A 13,434-nucleotide genomic window follows, 5' to 3' on the forward strand; every position below is an offset into this window, starting at 1 on the left:
TCCCCCGCATCGGCAGGCGGACTCTCAACCACTGCACCACCAGGGAAGCCCCACACGCAGCTATTTTAATGGACAAAATAGTTGCCTCATTCTAAAGCCTGCACTTGTGTGCTCACAATAATCCATAAACTGAGCTGGTCCCTAAGTGGGAATCACGCTGCAATGAGAAATTAATAACTATATCTGGAGTGAGCTGTTTTGTCAATCCTGAGTTTAAGTGGCAGTGTATGGGTAGTAGGAAAAAGATATTTCAAAAAATAAGAAAAAACGATTGTCTTTCTTCCTTGATATTAGGCATGTGATGTTCTTTACTCCAAGCTTGTCAAGCATGATGAGCTCTACATTGCACTGACATCCCTGCTGGCGGCTGGATCCCAGCTTGATACAGTCAGGAGAAAGGAAAACAAGAATGTAACAGCCCTGGTAAGACCGTGGAAACCTGGGCTAATTAAGAAGAGTTTGGGATATGTTTGATGATTGGGTAGCAGTCTACCAGAAATTTCCTTCTGGCATCTAGCAGTTTATTGGATATCTGTTTGCAAAACTGACTAGATACTTCATTATTTCTGTCTAGTTTGGGTGGTTATGTTCACCTTAGAGATAATTTTTTATCATTTTTGCATTTTTTTGCTAACATTTAGAAGAATGTGACTTTGAGAGTAAGCGTCTCCTAAGTTCTGTATCTCCTGTGAATGCTGGTTGTTGTATGATATTGAAAGCCTCACACTTGAGCTTTTCCTGTGGTCCTGTGAATGTGTCCCGTGCCTATAGAGCTCATAACAGCAATTAAGGCCACAGAAAGGGCCAGCTGATTGCGGGCGTGCTGAGGAGAATGTCTTGCTCTCTTTCAGTTACTTGGTGAATTACTGGGGAGCCAAAGTTGTCTCAGAATTGCTTTCTTGGCCTGTGAAATGTGCAGAATATGGAACAAGTTTTATATAGATATAAAGTATGCGTTTTACCATTTTCTGCTTTGGGTGTATTCTCTAGAAAGACCTGGTGAGCAGACTTGAGAGCCAAATCTCAGTTGAAGGTTGGGACTCCACCCATTTCTGCTTTGAAAATTGAATTTGGAACAATTCTTACAGTTAGGGAGCTGTTGAGGCAATACCAAAAGCTTCAACCTCTGTGATTGCTCTTTTTGCTTCTTCCAGGAGGCCTGTGCCCTTCAATATTACTTCTTGATACTCTGGAGGATTCTAGGGATTTTGCCACCATCAAAGACTTACATGAACCAGCTGGCCGTGAACTCACCAGAGATGAGTGAATGTGACATCCTACACACTCTGCGGTGGTCTTCCCGCCTCCGGATCAGCTCCTATGTCAACTGGATAAAGGTACCACAAGGCTTGCTGCTATGGAGTATTCAAAGCCAACATACTCTAATTCTAGGAACTTTTAAATTTAAGGCTAATGAAAGCCTTAGACGCTGTCTGTGTTGATCTCCTGAACACTTTTTTCTTGCTGTAAATAGGACCACCTTATCAAACAGGGAATGAAGGCTGAACATGCTGGTTCTCTCCTAGAACTGGCATCAAGCAAGTGCAGCTCAGTGAAATACGACGTTGAAATTGTAGAGGAATACTTTGCTCGACAGGTATGGAGGTTGGGGGTCCATAATGATAGAACTTGGCTTATGCCACAGTTTTTTTTTGCTACAACTAATTAATATCTCATGTATCTTTAAAGATCTCGTCCTTCTGTAGCATCGACTGTACCACCATCCTGCAGCTCCATGAAGTTCCCAGTCTGCAGTCCATCTACACCCTCGATGCTGCTATCTCGAAGGTCCAGGTCTCTCTGGATGAACATTTTTCTAAGATGGCTGCCGAGACCGATCCTCATAAGTCATCTGAGATCACCAAGAACCTGCTTCCAGCCACACTGCAGCTCATTGACACCTACGCATCATTCACTAGGTGTGATGGGCTGCCTGCCCAGAGATGTCGGAGATGGGGGAATGCAGATGCTTGGGTGGTTTACTTTCATCTTTAAATATTTTCTAGCATTTTTTTGTAGGGTGCAAAGAAAGATAATGTAATTTTTCCAAACACTATCATTTCTGTTATTTACTAAGTTGAAGCTCTTTAAATTTCATGGTATGTAGGTAGAGAAAAAATTTTCTTAATGAGTTAGAGAGTATTTTAAAAAAATACTCATTTATTTATTTGGTTGCGCTGGGTCTTAGTTGCGGCAGGCGGGCTCCTTAGTTGTGGCGTGTGAACTCTTAGTTGCAGCATGCATGTGGGGTCTAGTTCCCTGACCAGGATCGAACCCGGGCCCCCTGCATTGGGAGCACAGAGTCTTAACTACTGCACTACCAGGGAAATCCCCTAGAGAGTATTTTGAAACCCAGCCCTTTCTGTAATAAAGATTGCAAGTTACACACCCTGTAGACTTGCTTTGTTTATTCTGCATGATGTTTAAATATTTTAGAATTCATTTATAAAAATTGGGAATTTATTCACAAATCAAGATTTCTGGCTTTTCTTCCTTTGGAAGAACTGGCAAAACTGGGCGTGTCTCCCCACATGACAGGGACAAACTGCAGCTAAGGACTGGCTGCTTCTCGTTAGCCATTCTCACTGGGCCCCTTTAAGCTCATTTACTTTATCTGGTCCCTGTAGGATTTCACTGTTCAGTTCCTGTTTTATGGGGCGTTGATGGTGAAAGGGACTTAGATCGTTGTAAAACTTAACTAATGTCTTAGTGTGAATGCTTTGCAGTAGACAGAGGACTATTGCTTGAGGCAAAACTTTTGAACGAATATGAGCAATAAACTTGAATGACAAGTGAGAATGTTTGCTACATGTCAAGTACTTTTCTAGGTGTTGGGGGTACAGTGGTAGCAAAGCTGACCAAGTCACTGCCCTCTGAGAGTGTCTAGGCTCTAATCTGGCCCATCAGGCTAAGACTTTCTAAACTGAGCTGTTAATACATGTTCCTGGGCAAATAAGTTTAGGAAGTGCTTTTTTTAAAAGAGAAAAAATAATACTTCTCAGAGCCTTTAATATATACATTGCCAGTCTTCTGAGGCCAGGAAGAGTGTGGTAGATATGTCCTGGAAATCGAGTTTTGTAAGCATTTCAGAGGGTGGCATATGCTTTGGGAAACAATTACCCATTGTAATCCTTAGGAGACCCAACTGAGATAAAGGTTTTTCGATTTGTCTAGGGTTAGTTTTTCCTAACCAAAATGGCACTAGATTCCTTCAGCTTTGACATAACCCCCTATTTTTTTCTCCAGAGCCTATTTGCTGCAGAACTTTAATGAGGAGGGATCCACTGAAAAACCTTCCCAGGAGAAATTGCACGGCTTTGCTGCTGTTTTGGCTATTGGCTCTAGTAGGTGCAAGGCGAACACTCTGGGTAAGTGAATGTGCTTTTGAATAAGACTGTTAACACTAGTATGACTAGTAGTGCTAGTTTTCTCCCTTTCTACCTGTCTACTGCATTTATCATTTATTGGAATCTTTCTGAGTGTCAAGCATTGACATAGGTTTATCTGTTTTGATCTTCACAGTAACCTTATTAGGTAAGTTTTGTTATTATCCCCCATTACTCATTAGGAAATTGAGGCTTAGAGAAGTTATTTGCCCAAATCCTACATCTTGCAAGTGGCAGAGCTGGGATCCAAACCAAGATAAGTTGATTCCAAGGCATTAGGCTATTTCGCTGTTGGCAAAGACCTTTGTTCTTTTCATTTATAGAGATTAGGAAAACTAGCAAGCTACTGCTTAGTGCTTGGGAGAACTTCTTCCTTGTGTTCGGAATGATCTGATCGAAATTTAGGTTGGGGAATCAAGAGGACTTGAGCAGGATTGGAGTTAAGTGCAATAGTTACCCTTTAAAATTTACAGGCATTTGTGTATTCCTGAATTTCAAGCTTCAAGGACCCTTTTAATGTTCAGATATTCTCACTTTTAGAAATTTAATTCCATTACTTCTTTGAATACTGTTCTTAATGTGCATTAATGATCCCTGCCCTCAAGATTTGTGTTAAGTAGAAAAGAGATCAAAGTGATACCTATTCATAGAAGGTCTAGACGTTTAATAGTGACTTGTAGTGACTTGCTCTCACTTTGCATCTTTTTTTCAGTTGTCTTCTTTACTTGCAAGATTAGAAAGTGAATACGATGGGAAATGAAAACCTTACAGTTGAGATTGTTAGCTGTTAAGCACTTAGCAAGTTCTTGGACATAGTGCTACTACTGAAATAAATATCCATCTAAGCTATCTTAGTGATTATGTTGACAGCCCGGGCTGTGGTGTGTTTCTCTCTGCATTTGGGCTTGGCTTTTAAAATGCTGTGTGTCATTCTTTCTCTCTTACGATGACTCCTTGTCCCTTCTGTCTCCTCCAGGTCCAACACTGGTTCAGAATTTACCATCTTCAGTGCAGGCTGTGTGTGAATCCTGGAACAACATCAACACCAATGAGTTTCCAAACATTGGATCCTGGGTGAGCGTCTGTCTGTTCCCAGGAGTAGAAATGAGGAGCACTGTTCTGTTTCCGTGTTCTCTTCTTACTCTTTAGGCTTAAACTAGCCACCAAGAGATCTTAATATGCTGCAGTAGTACTTGCTATGGCTGAATCAATGATCAAGGCCTTGAATTACTCAAATGGTACTCATATGATCATTTTGCTAAGAATAAGAAGTCTGTTACTGGGTTATAGAGTAACTGCTTTATTACAGCGGACCCTTGAACAGTACAGGGTTGAACAGCATGGGTCCACTTACACACGATTCTTTTCACTAAATCTGGACTGCAGTACTAAATGATCTGTGGTTGGTTGAATCTGTGGATGTGGAACTGCACATATGGGGGGCTGACTGTAAAGTTGTACCTGGATTGTTGACTGCACAGTCAGCACCCCTAACCCCTGTGGTACTTAAGGGTCAACTGCTAGGAGCCTCAGTTTCTTCATCTGCTAAATACTGGGATGTAAAGATTAAGGATATTAAATGTAAAGTGCTTAGCACATTATCTGTGACATGAATTCTCAGTAAATGTTAACTGTTTCCTTTCCTTTTTAGGTTATATGTCAAGAGCCTGCTCCTTTTGTCGTACATAATTTTATGGGGTAGCTTTTAAGTTCTCTAGGCTTTTGGAAGGCTGTTGAGTCCTCTGTTAGTTTCCTTGATCTTTCTGTGTGCTCTACTCAGATTACCTCTATTAACAGATTATTGCATTATCACAGTTCTTTGGAAAAGCCAAGTGTTATAATCTAGTTATCCCTGCTTTGTAATTGTGACCTCTGTTTACATCACCCAGAGCTATAGTGCAAGGATAATTAAGATATTTGTAATGCGGACCCAGACGCATTGTAAAATCCAGATCTTTCTCAGTTACTAGAGGCAAACAAACATAGTTTTAATGTTAAATATAATATATTCTAATTATTTGAAAAGTGGTATTGGGTATCTTAACTATGTGCTAACTAAATTTTAGCTTAACTTTTTTTTTTTTTTTTTTTTGCGGTTCGCGGGCCTCCCACTGTTGAGGCCTCTCCCGGAGCACAGGCTCCGGACGCGGAGGCTCAGCGGCCATGGCTCACGGGCCCAGCTGCTCCGTGGCATGTGGGATCTTCCCGGACCGGGGCACGAACCCGTGTCCCCTGCATCTGCAGGCGGACTCTCAACCACTGCGCCACCAGGGAAGCCCTTAGCTTAACTTTAACTTTTAACTCGACTTTGTGCTAATTAAAATTTGTTAACTGTTTCCTTCACTCCACCCCACTTTCCTTCCCAGGATGAATAAGAGTGTATACTGAATAGAGTCATTGTCTGTAAATCTCAATGGGGTCTTCGGTTATGTCATCATGGTTTCTTTTTTCTCACGTAAGAATTTGGTCCTGGGAGATAGATGGTCTATCCGTTGATGTCTGCTTTGCCTCCTTTCAGCGCAATGCCTTTGCCAATGACACCATCCCTTCTGAGAGTTACATCAGTGCTGTGCAGGCCGCTCACCTGGGGACTCTTTGTGGCCAGAGTCTGCCCCTGGCTGCTTCCCTGAAGCACACCCTCCTCTCACTGGTCAGGTTGACTGGAGATCTTATAGTGTGAGTACCTTTTATGTAGCCCTAAGTGCTCTCTACTCCTGTATTCTGTCACAGCTAAGGGAAGACAATGAGAGTTTTAATAACTGCATAATAATACTTTTTTTGCCTGCTATAGCAGAGAGAGCCTGTTGCCTTAGAGTATGAACGTTTACCTAGAATGATTTTTGGCTTAGATGTGAAGGGCAGCCGAGTACCTCCCCCCTCCTTCTGTGTAGTATGTTTCAGAAAAGGCATGCTGGTTTTAAACCATATTGTGATTTGGAGGTACTCTGGGTTTAAGTTTCAAGGTGACAATGATGTATTTGAAGTCGTGCTTCTCCAGATTCGTTGCGGAAGTTAGATGCTGCCATCGTGGAGACTAAGGGCAGGCCAGTGGAGGGACTATTTTGTTTTCCTGTACATAGGTCACGGGTAAAGTCCTATATCTCATTGCCTTAAAAGTGATCCAGATTCCTGGGAATTCTTCTAGAAAGGTTGTCTGGGAGGGTTACTAGTTTAGGTTTCAGTTAATCTTCTTTTCTAAATATTATAAAATACATTTTATAGTATTGATTTAACATCTTAATAAGTGAACTTTTTATATGGAAATGATTTTAACGTCTGATATGGTAATGAGAAAGGAGACCATGAAGTTGCATGATTATACCTATGTAAAAAAGAACTATCAAAGGAAAAAAGCCCTTCTCAGTAAATGAGTAGATTGCTCTCTCCTCCCCTCGCAGCTTTTGAGAGGAGTATATTCACTAATTTGGTTCTGTTTTCTTTGCTGAAGTTGGTCCGATGAGATGAACCCGCCACAGGTAATTCGGACCCTGCTTCCCCTTCTTCTGGAGTCGAGCACTGAGAGTGTCGCTGAGATCAGTAGCAACTCTCTGGAGCGCATCCTGGGCCCTGCAGAGTCTGATGAGTTCTTGGCTCGCGTTTATGAGAAACTGATCACTGGCTGTTACAACATTCTGGCTAATCATGCAGATCCCAATAGGTGAGCCTGACTGGGGAGAAGCCTCCGGTTCCTGTGACCTCCTGCTACCATCAGCGAAATGTACCAACACTAGCTTCTTTATGTCGCTAATTAATAGATTGTGATTGTGCTTTTTAACAGAAAGTTCTATACTTGTGTGCGTTTTGTGTTCCTGTGGACACGCATGAAAGGTTACTTGGAATCTTCTTTTGTGATTAATTCTTAGGAATAAACATGCTGTACTAGATGTGATGAAGTGTACAAAGGAGCATGATAAAATTTCTAATATTTTTGTAACCATGCTTCTGAGATAGGCGTTCTGTGGAATTAGGCGGTCTCATAGCATTGTTTGACCTTGATAGTGTAGGCCATGTTGATGTAGGAGAGTCTTACAGAACACTTGAATAAGTTACAGTTTTATCCCACTGAGAACTGTACAGATAAAGGGCTCCAGGTATTGGGATTTCCTGCCTTTTTGTTGTTGAGGAATCCAGGTTTTCATCAGGGGCTGCCTTTTCTTTTTCTCTCCCTCCCCACTTCTCTTTCGTCCCCCCTCCCGCCTTCAGTGTTTCCCTCCCTTCCTTCCTCTTTCTAACAGTTTGAAATAACAACAGTGATTCTTGGAACTCTTAGCCATCGACTACATCAGTTATCTCAGATTTTAGGAATTTTAAAATTTTATTTCAGTTTAATTCCTCAAAAATTTATTGAGCACCTACTGTATGCCAGGGTTTATGCTAAGCTTTGACAAAACAAAATTGAATATTGCCCTCAAAAGGTGTAGCTGTAAACAGACTTTGGATTTTTAAAGGTCAGGATTAGCAGGACACTGAAACAGCCCTTGTTTCTGGTAGTTAATTTTTCTTTTGGATTTTCAGTGGACTGGATGAATCCATCTTAGAGGAATGTCTCCAATATTTGGAAAAGCAACTGGAAAGCAGTCAGGCTCGTAAAGCTATGGAGGAATTTTTCTCTGACAGGTGAGCTATGTTTTGTTCTCCTCAGTGAACATTTTTGAATATCTCCTGGAAGTAGGGACCTGTCTTTGTTGACTTGGGTGTTCTTTCTCAGGGAATACAAAAGCCTGCTTAGGTGTTTGTACCTCTGGGAGGACTTCAGTTAACTGCTGACTCCTTGAGGTTATTGGTGGAGGGGGTTGATTTCATGAACACCTGGCATTGTTGACTCACAAATGACCAGTTCCCCTAGAGGGGATGAGATTGTGAAGAAATAGAAACGGATGCCTTTTATGTGAAGCTTAACGTGATTCTTCCATTTTTACCCTCTTGCCTTTCAGTGGAGAACTTGTGCAGGTCATGATGGCAACAGCCAATGAGAACCTCTCTGCTAAATTCTGTAACCGAGTTTTGAAATTCTTCACCAAACTCTTCCAGCTGAGTGAGTGACAGCTTTTAGTAATCTTCTTAAGGGAACTTTGATGTCCACCTAATGACTGTGCCTATCTTCTGCCCAAGTATAACTATGGCATGAAAATGCTAACATGTGGAGAGAATCCCTCAGAGGTAGTTTGGAAGGAAGTCGAAAACTTCCTTGGAGCCTTTCCCCCTTTCCAGGCTCACAGTCTGCGCCTTCCTTCCTTTCCCCCTGCCCTCCTTCACTGACCTTCGCCTCTCGGTCTGTCTCCAGCTGAGAAGAGCCCTAACCCGAGCCTTCTGCATCTCTGTGGTTCCCTGGCACAGCTGGCTTGTGTGGAGCCTGTGCGTCTCCAGGCCTGGCTCACCCGCATGACTGCATCGCCCCCCAAAGATTCCGATCAGCTGGATGTGATCCAGGAGAACAGGCAGCTTCTACAGTTGTTGACCACGTACATTGTTCGGGAAAACAGGTAGGGCACCTGCATTTATTTCACATGTTCTAACGGCCCCAGAAATAAGGTGAGATCATGCCGCTGTCTTTCTTTCAGGAATCAGTCGTGAGCATTTTCGGTGATTCCATAGCTCCCTCTCAGTAGACTCAAGAAATCTAGTGGTTCTTCTTGATTTTTCCCATGGAAAAACTTTTGCAGTGACTTGGCATGTCAGTTGTAACGGGGATGAATGTTTTGTGCTCTAGTAGCCCAAGTCCACAACTGGGCTTAGTGTGTATAGTCATGCATTTAATGTTTAAATTTAAACTCCTTAATTAACTCTTATAAATTTAGAAGTGTACAGTCAGATTCCTGTTGATTACTTACCAACTTCCTATTTCTTCTCTATCAGCCAAGTCGGGGAAGGTGTGTGTGCTGTGCTGTTGGGCACCCTGATCCCCATGGCAACAGAGATGCTGGCCAATGGTGATGGGACTGGTTTCCCTGAACTCATGGTTGTGATGGCTACCCTGGCCAGTGCAGGTCAAGGTGCTGGCCATCTTCAGCTTCATAATGCTGCTGTGGACTGGCTGAGTAGATGGTAAGAGGGTGAAATTGGAGGAACGCATCTGTATGTTACAGCATTGCTCTTAGAGAAAAGGGGGATAATTAATTACAGGCAATTTTCTGTAGCTCAGAGTGAGTATAAAAGAAATTTGAATCTCTACCTTTTTATTGGGGATTGAGGGAGTAGCCAGTAACTGTTCAGTTTAGATTTAATCTTCATTATTTTATTAGTAGGATTTTCTGTTCATTATTCCTGGGAGAAGTCTTGGGGAAAGTGTACCACCTGCCACTGATAGGAACAGAGCCCCCAACTTCTGATTACCCACATAATTTTCTAAGAATGCCTTTGGTTCACAGTGTCCACAAATTGATGTGAGATATGTGAAGATGCTTCCTTTCTTTGATTCCTTAGATGATTTTGTGTCCCCCCCCCCCCTTTTTTTCCTTTGGGACAGCAAGAAATACCTGTCACAGAAGAATGTGGTCGAAAAACTGAATGCCAATGTAATGCATGGAAAGGTAAGACAAGTGAGGAGTGACAGCAGTCAGGGAGTGGTGATTCTTATCTTTGTGGCCAGGTGGAAGTCTCCTTCCTGTTGGTTTCTGTCCCTGGCTAGCCTACAGAGGATAAGGCCTATAATCTCAAAGGCCTGGAAGTGTGTAATTGCTAACTGCATGCTCTTAGGCCTCTTCTCGGTGGCAAGAAGTGATAGGAAGGAAATATTCTGGTAAGCAGACATCCAACAGAGTCCTTCTTAAAACAGTGAATTCCTGCTGTTTTTAGGTATTGGCACGCTCTGGAAAATTGTCCCCTGCTCCTGCATTGGAACTGTGTGCTCTGAGTGTTATACAGAGTTGCAGTCTCCCTCCTCAGCTCCAGTCCAGATGCTAGAATTGTTTACTTTACCTGAAAGTTCAGGTCACTGTGCCGAGAAAAAGGGTGGAAACTGGTAGAAATCTTGCATTCAGGCATTTTCTCCCCCCACCCAACCCATGAACCTGACATAGTGGCTAAGAGCAGATAACTGGCCTCTGACCCCCCACAGCACCATTCATCTCTCCCTGCTTTCTTGCTGATCTTTATCCTTTCCACACTGAGTGCAGAGTGAAGGAACTTAGAAATCTGAGGCTTTGATGCCAGACTTTTGGGTTTTTTTAGGCAAGCACGAACTCTCTGCAGTGATTTGCTGGAAAAATTTTCCCTTGATCTCTGAAGCTCTTCCTCCCCTACTGCATTAATTAAAAAGCCAGTAATTTAAATATCTTCCACTAATGGTTAAAAAAAATGGTAACAGCAGGAAAAAAGCCAATGAGAGCTTATTCATACTTTTAATATAGCTTTTTTCTTTCTTCTTGAGGTATAATTGACATAGAATATTATATTAGTGTCAGGTGTACAACATAATGATTTGATATTTGTTTTTATTGCAGAATGATCACAGTAAGTCTAGTTAATACATCACCATACGTAGTTAACAAAATTTGTTTTTTCTTGCAATGAGGACTTTTAAGACCTACTCTCTTCGTAACTTTCAGATATGCATACAATAGTATTTATTAACTCTAGTCACTATGTTGGACATTACCTCTCCATGACTTATTTATTTTATAACTGGAAGTTTGTACCTTTTGACTCCCATCACCCATTTCGCCCACCCTCCTACCCACTGCCTCTGGCACCACCAGTCTGTTCTTTGTATCAGTCTATTTTTTTCTTGAATGATTTTTGTCTCCATTTTAACTCTTTTTTCTTGATTTCCATCGTACTTTATTTTATAAAATTTTTTAAAGAGTTGTCTTTGTGCTTAAGAAAGAATGAATCACACTGATTCAGTACAGTTTATTGACCAACTACATGTAGTCATAGTGCTACGAGATGGGGAAATAGATAATTAAAACATGTTGTTTTTCTTCTCTGCTTTTATACTATTCCTTTGATATTGAGCTTTATTAGAAAAAGCTTGAGAAAACACAGTTTACATAATAACTGAATATGGAGAACTGAGGTTTCCATGGTGTGGTGGTCTTCTCTTACAGCATGTGGTAGTCCTGGAGTGTACCTGCCATGTTATGTCTTACTTGGCTGATGTCACCAATGCCTTGAGCCAGAGTAACGGTCAAGGCCCAAGTCACCTCTCAGTGGATGGGGAAGAGCGGGCCATTGAAGTGGACTCAGACTGGGTGGAGGAGCTGGCAGTGGAAGAGGAAGACTCCCAGGCTGAGGATTCAGTAAGTAAAGTAACCACCATGGTCATGGCTGATCGGCACTTGCAGAGCTCACACTGACAGTCCTTTGGCCCTCCCTCTAGCCCCTGGGAGCTTCAGAACTCTTCCCAGCCCTTGTTGCTTTCTCACAGCTTACATGACTAATGCCAGACTGACTTTCCAGGCCTGCAGAGCTAGCTGTAGGGCTCTAATCTCCTAGGGGAAGGACCGTTTAATAAACACGTGCCTTTCTCCCATCTAGAGGTACTTGTCATACACTTCCTTGGTTTTTGCATCCAAAATGGAGTTTCAAAGATGAGTCTTCATGGGGATGGTGTGAGCTTCCTTGTAGAGAAAGCATAAGATTTATTTTTTTCTTAGCCACAAAACCTTAAGGTCTCACCTGAAATTGCAGCATATTTATAGCCTGCAAGCTATCTCCAGTTGGAGTAGGTTTCTACTGGTCATTTATGAGTCAGTGGTTTACTCTCCGTAGGGTGTGTTTTTATGGGTCCCTGTGTAGAAGGATATATTTCTGATTAAAACTATTTATTATCTTTGAAGGATGAAGATTCTCTTTGCAATAAATTGTGCACTTTTACCATCACTCAGAAAGAATTCATGAACCAGCATTGGTAAGAGTAGTTTTTCGTTTCAGGTGAGGGTTTGCTGGGCCTTGATTGTTGGGACTTCTGGGCTCATTGGCTGGTTCTCCTTCTTCGTAGGTACCACTGTCACACCTGCAAAATGGTTGATGGGGTGGGTGTGTGTACAGTATGTGCCAAGGTGTGCCACAAGGATCATGAGATTTCCTATGCCAAGTATGGATCCTTCTTCTGTGACTGTGGAGCCAAGGAAGATGGCAGCTGTCTGGTGAGAGATTGGAACATTCTCTCGGCTATAAAGGGTGACTTGTGACACAAATGCTTAAGCCAAACTGGGAAATTCCCATGTCACCTTCATGGTGGCCTGGGTCTAGGACTAAGTTCTGGTTGTCATTGATTAGCTATATAATCATGGCCTATGCACTTCACTTAGAATATTAGAACTTGCAATGTCCCTAGAGATCTTGCAGTTTTTTCAAAGACCCCCTCCACAATTTCAAGACCTATTGCTCTGAGTGGGTAAAGTACCAGACACTAGGTGCATACAATGAAGACCAGAATTCAGGCTTTTGGATAATCTTTAAATGGTTAGCCAGTGTCTCCTTTGGGTCAGATTTTCCTTCAACATCTTAGGCAGTATTTCATCTATGCTTGTGGCAAGACTTGGGGTCTCTGACGTTTTCTGTCCCTAGGCTCTAGTGAAGCGAACTCCCAGCAGCGGCATGAGCTCCACCATGAAGGAGTCAGCATTTCAGAGTGAACCCAGAGTTTCAGAGAGTCTCGTGCGCCACACCAGCACCTCCCCGGCTGACAAGGCCAAAGTCACCATCAGTGACGGAAAGGTTGCTGATGAAGAGAAGCCCAAGAAGAGCAGCCTGTGCCGCACAGTGGAGGGCTGCCGGGAGGAGCTGCAGAACCAGGTGGGCTCCGGTGGCGTCCGGCACGGGGGCCAGAGCACAGAGCCTGGCCAGCTGGTCCATGAGCGATCAGTGCACCAGGCTCTCCTTACGACTCCACTAGTGGGCGTGGGGTTGTTTTCTCCTCTCTCTAAATTTACTGATTTTCACGGTGGAATGTGAATAGTGTGTGTTGTCAGTCACTACTTCATAAGGAAGAGTTTATGACTGAGGAGTGTTTGGGAAGTTTGTGGGAGGGTAAATTTTAGTTGTGTAACACTCGAGAGCACACTTTCTTGGTCAGGCTTTCTCATCTGAAGCACAGAATACA

The 13,434-nt window shown here is 42.6% G+C and overlaps 1 protein-coding gene across 4 annotated transcripts in view; it reads left to right on the forward strand.

Moving 5' to 3' along the window:
- The window catches only part of UBR4 (ubiquitin protein ligase E3 component n-recognin 4), a 127,492-nt gene that overhangs the window by 31,667 nt on the left and 82,391 nt on the right, over positions 1-13,434 (forward strand). For all 4 annotated transcript variants that reach the window (XM_024749779.1, XM_024749780.1, XM_024749781.1 and 1 more), the window contains exons 22-38: positions 295-423; positions 1,155-1,337; positions 1,475-1,597; positions 1,690-1,919; positions 3,247-3,368; positions 4,363-4,460; positions 5,905-6,062; positions 6,835-7,044; positions 7,902-8,003; positions 8,321-8,421; positions 8,671-8,869; positions 9,243-9,431; positions 9,853-9,916; positions 11,435-11,626; positions 12,167-12,237; positions 12,328-12,475; positions 12,900-13,127. In XM_024749779.1, the coding sequence (XP_024605547.1) occupies positions 295-423; positions 1,155-1,337; positions 1,475-1,597; positions 1,690-1,919; positions 3,247-3,368; positions 4,363-4,460; positions 5,905-6,062; positions 6,835-7,044; positions 7,902-8,003; positions 8,321-8,421; positions 8,671-8,869; positions 9,243-9,431; positions 9,853-9,916; positions 11,435-11,626; positions 12,167-12,237; positions 12,328-12,475; positions 12,900-13,127 (2,547 nt within the window). The remainder of the gene's footprint in view (positions 1-294; positions 424-1,154; positions 1,338-1,474; positions 1,598-1,689; positions 1,920-3,246; positions 3,369-4,362; positions 4,461-5,904; positions 6,063-6,834; positions 7,045-7,901; positions 8,004-8,320; positions 8,422-8,670; positions 8,870-9,242; positions 9,432-9,852; positions 9,917-11,434; positions 11,627-12,166; positions 12,238-12,327; positions 12,476-12,899; positions 13,128-13,434) is intronic.

This window comes from Neophocaena asiaeorientalis, unplaced genomic scaffold (genome assembly GCF_003031525.2).
Source record: "Neophocaena asiaeorientalis asiaeorientalis breed wild unplaced genomic scaffold, Neophocaena_asiaeorientalis_V1.1 scaffold275, whole genome shotgun sequence".
Classification (NCBI taxonomy): domain Eukaryota; kingdom Metazoa; phylum Chordata; class Mammalia; order Artiodactyla; family Phocoenidae; genus Neophocaena; species Neophocaena asiaeorientalis.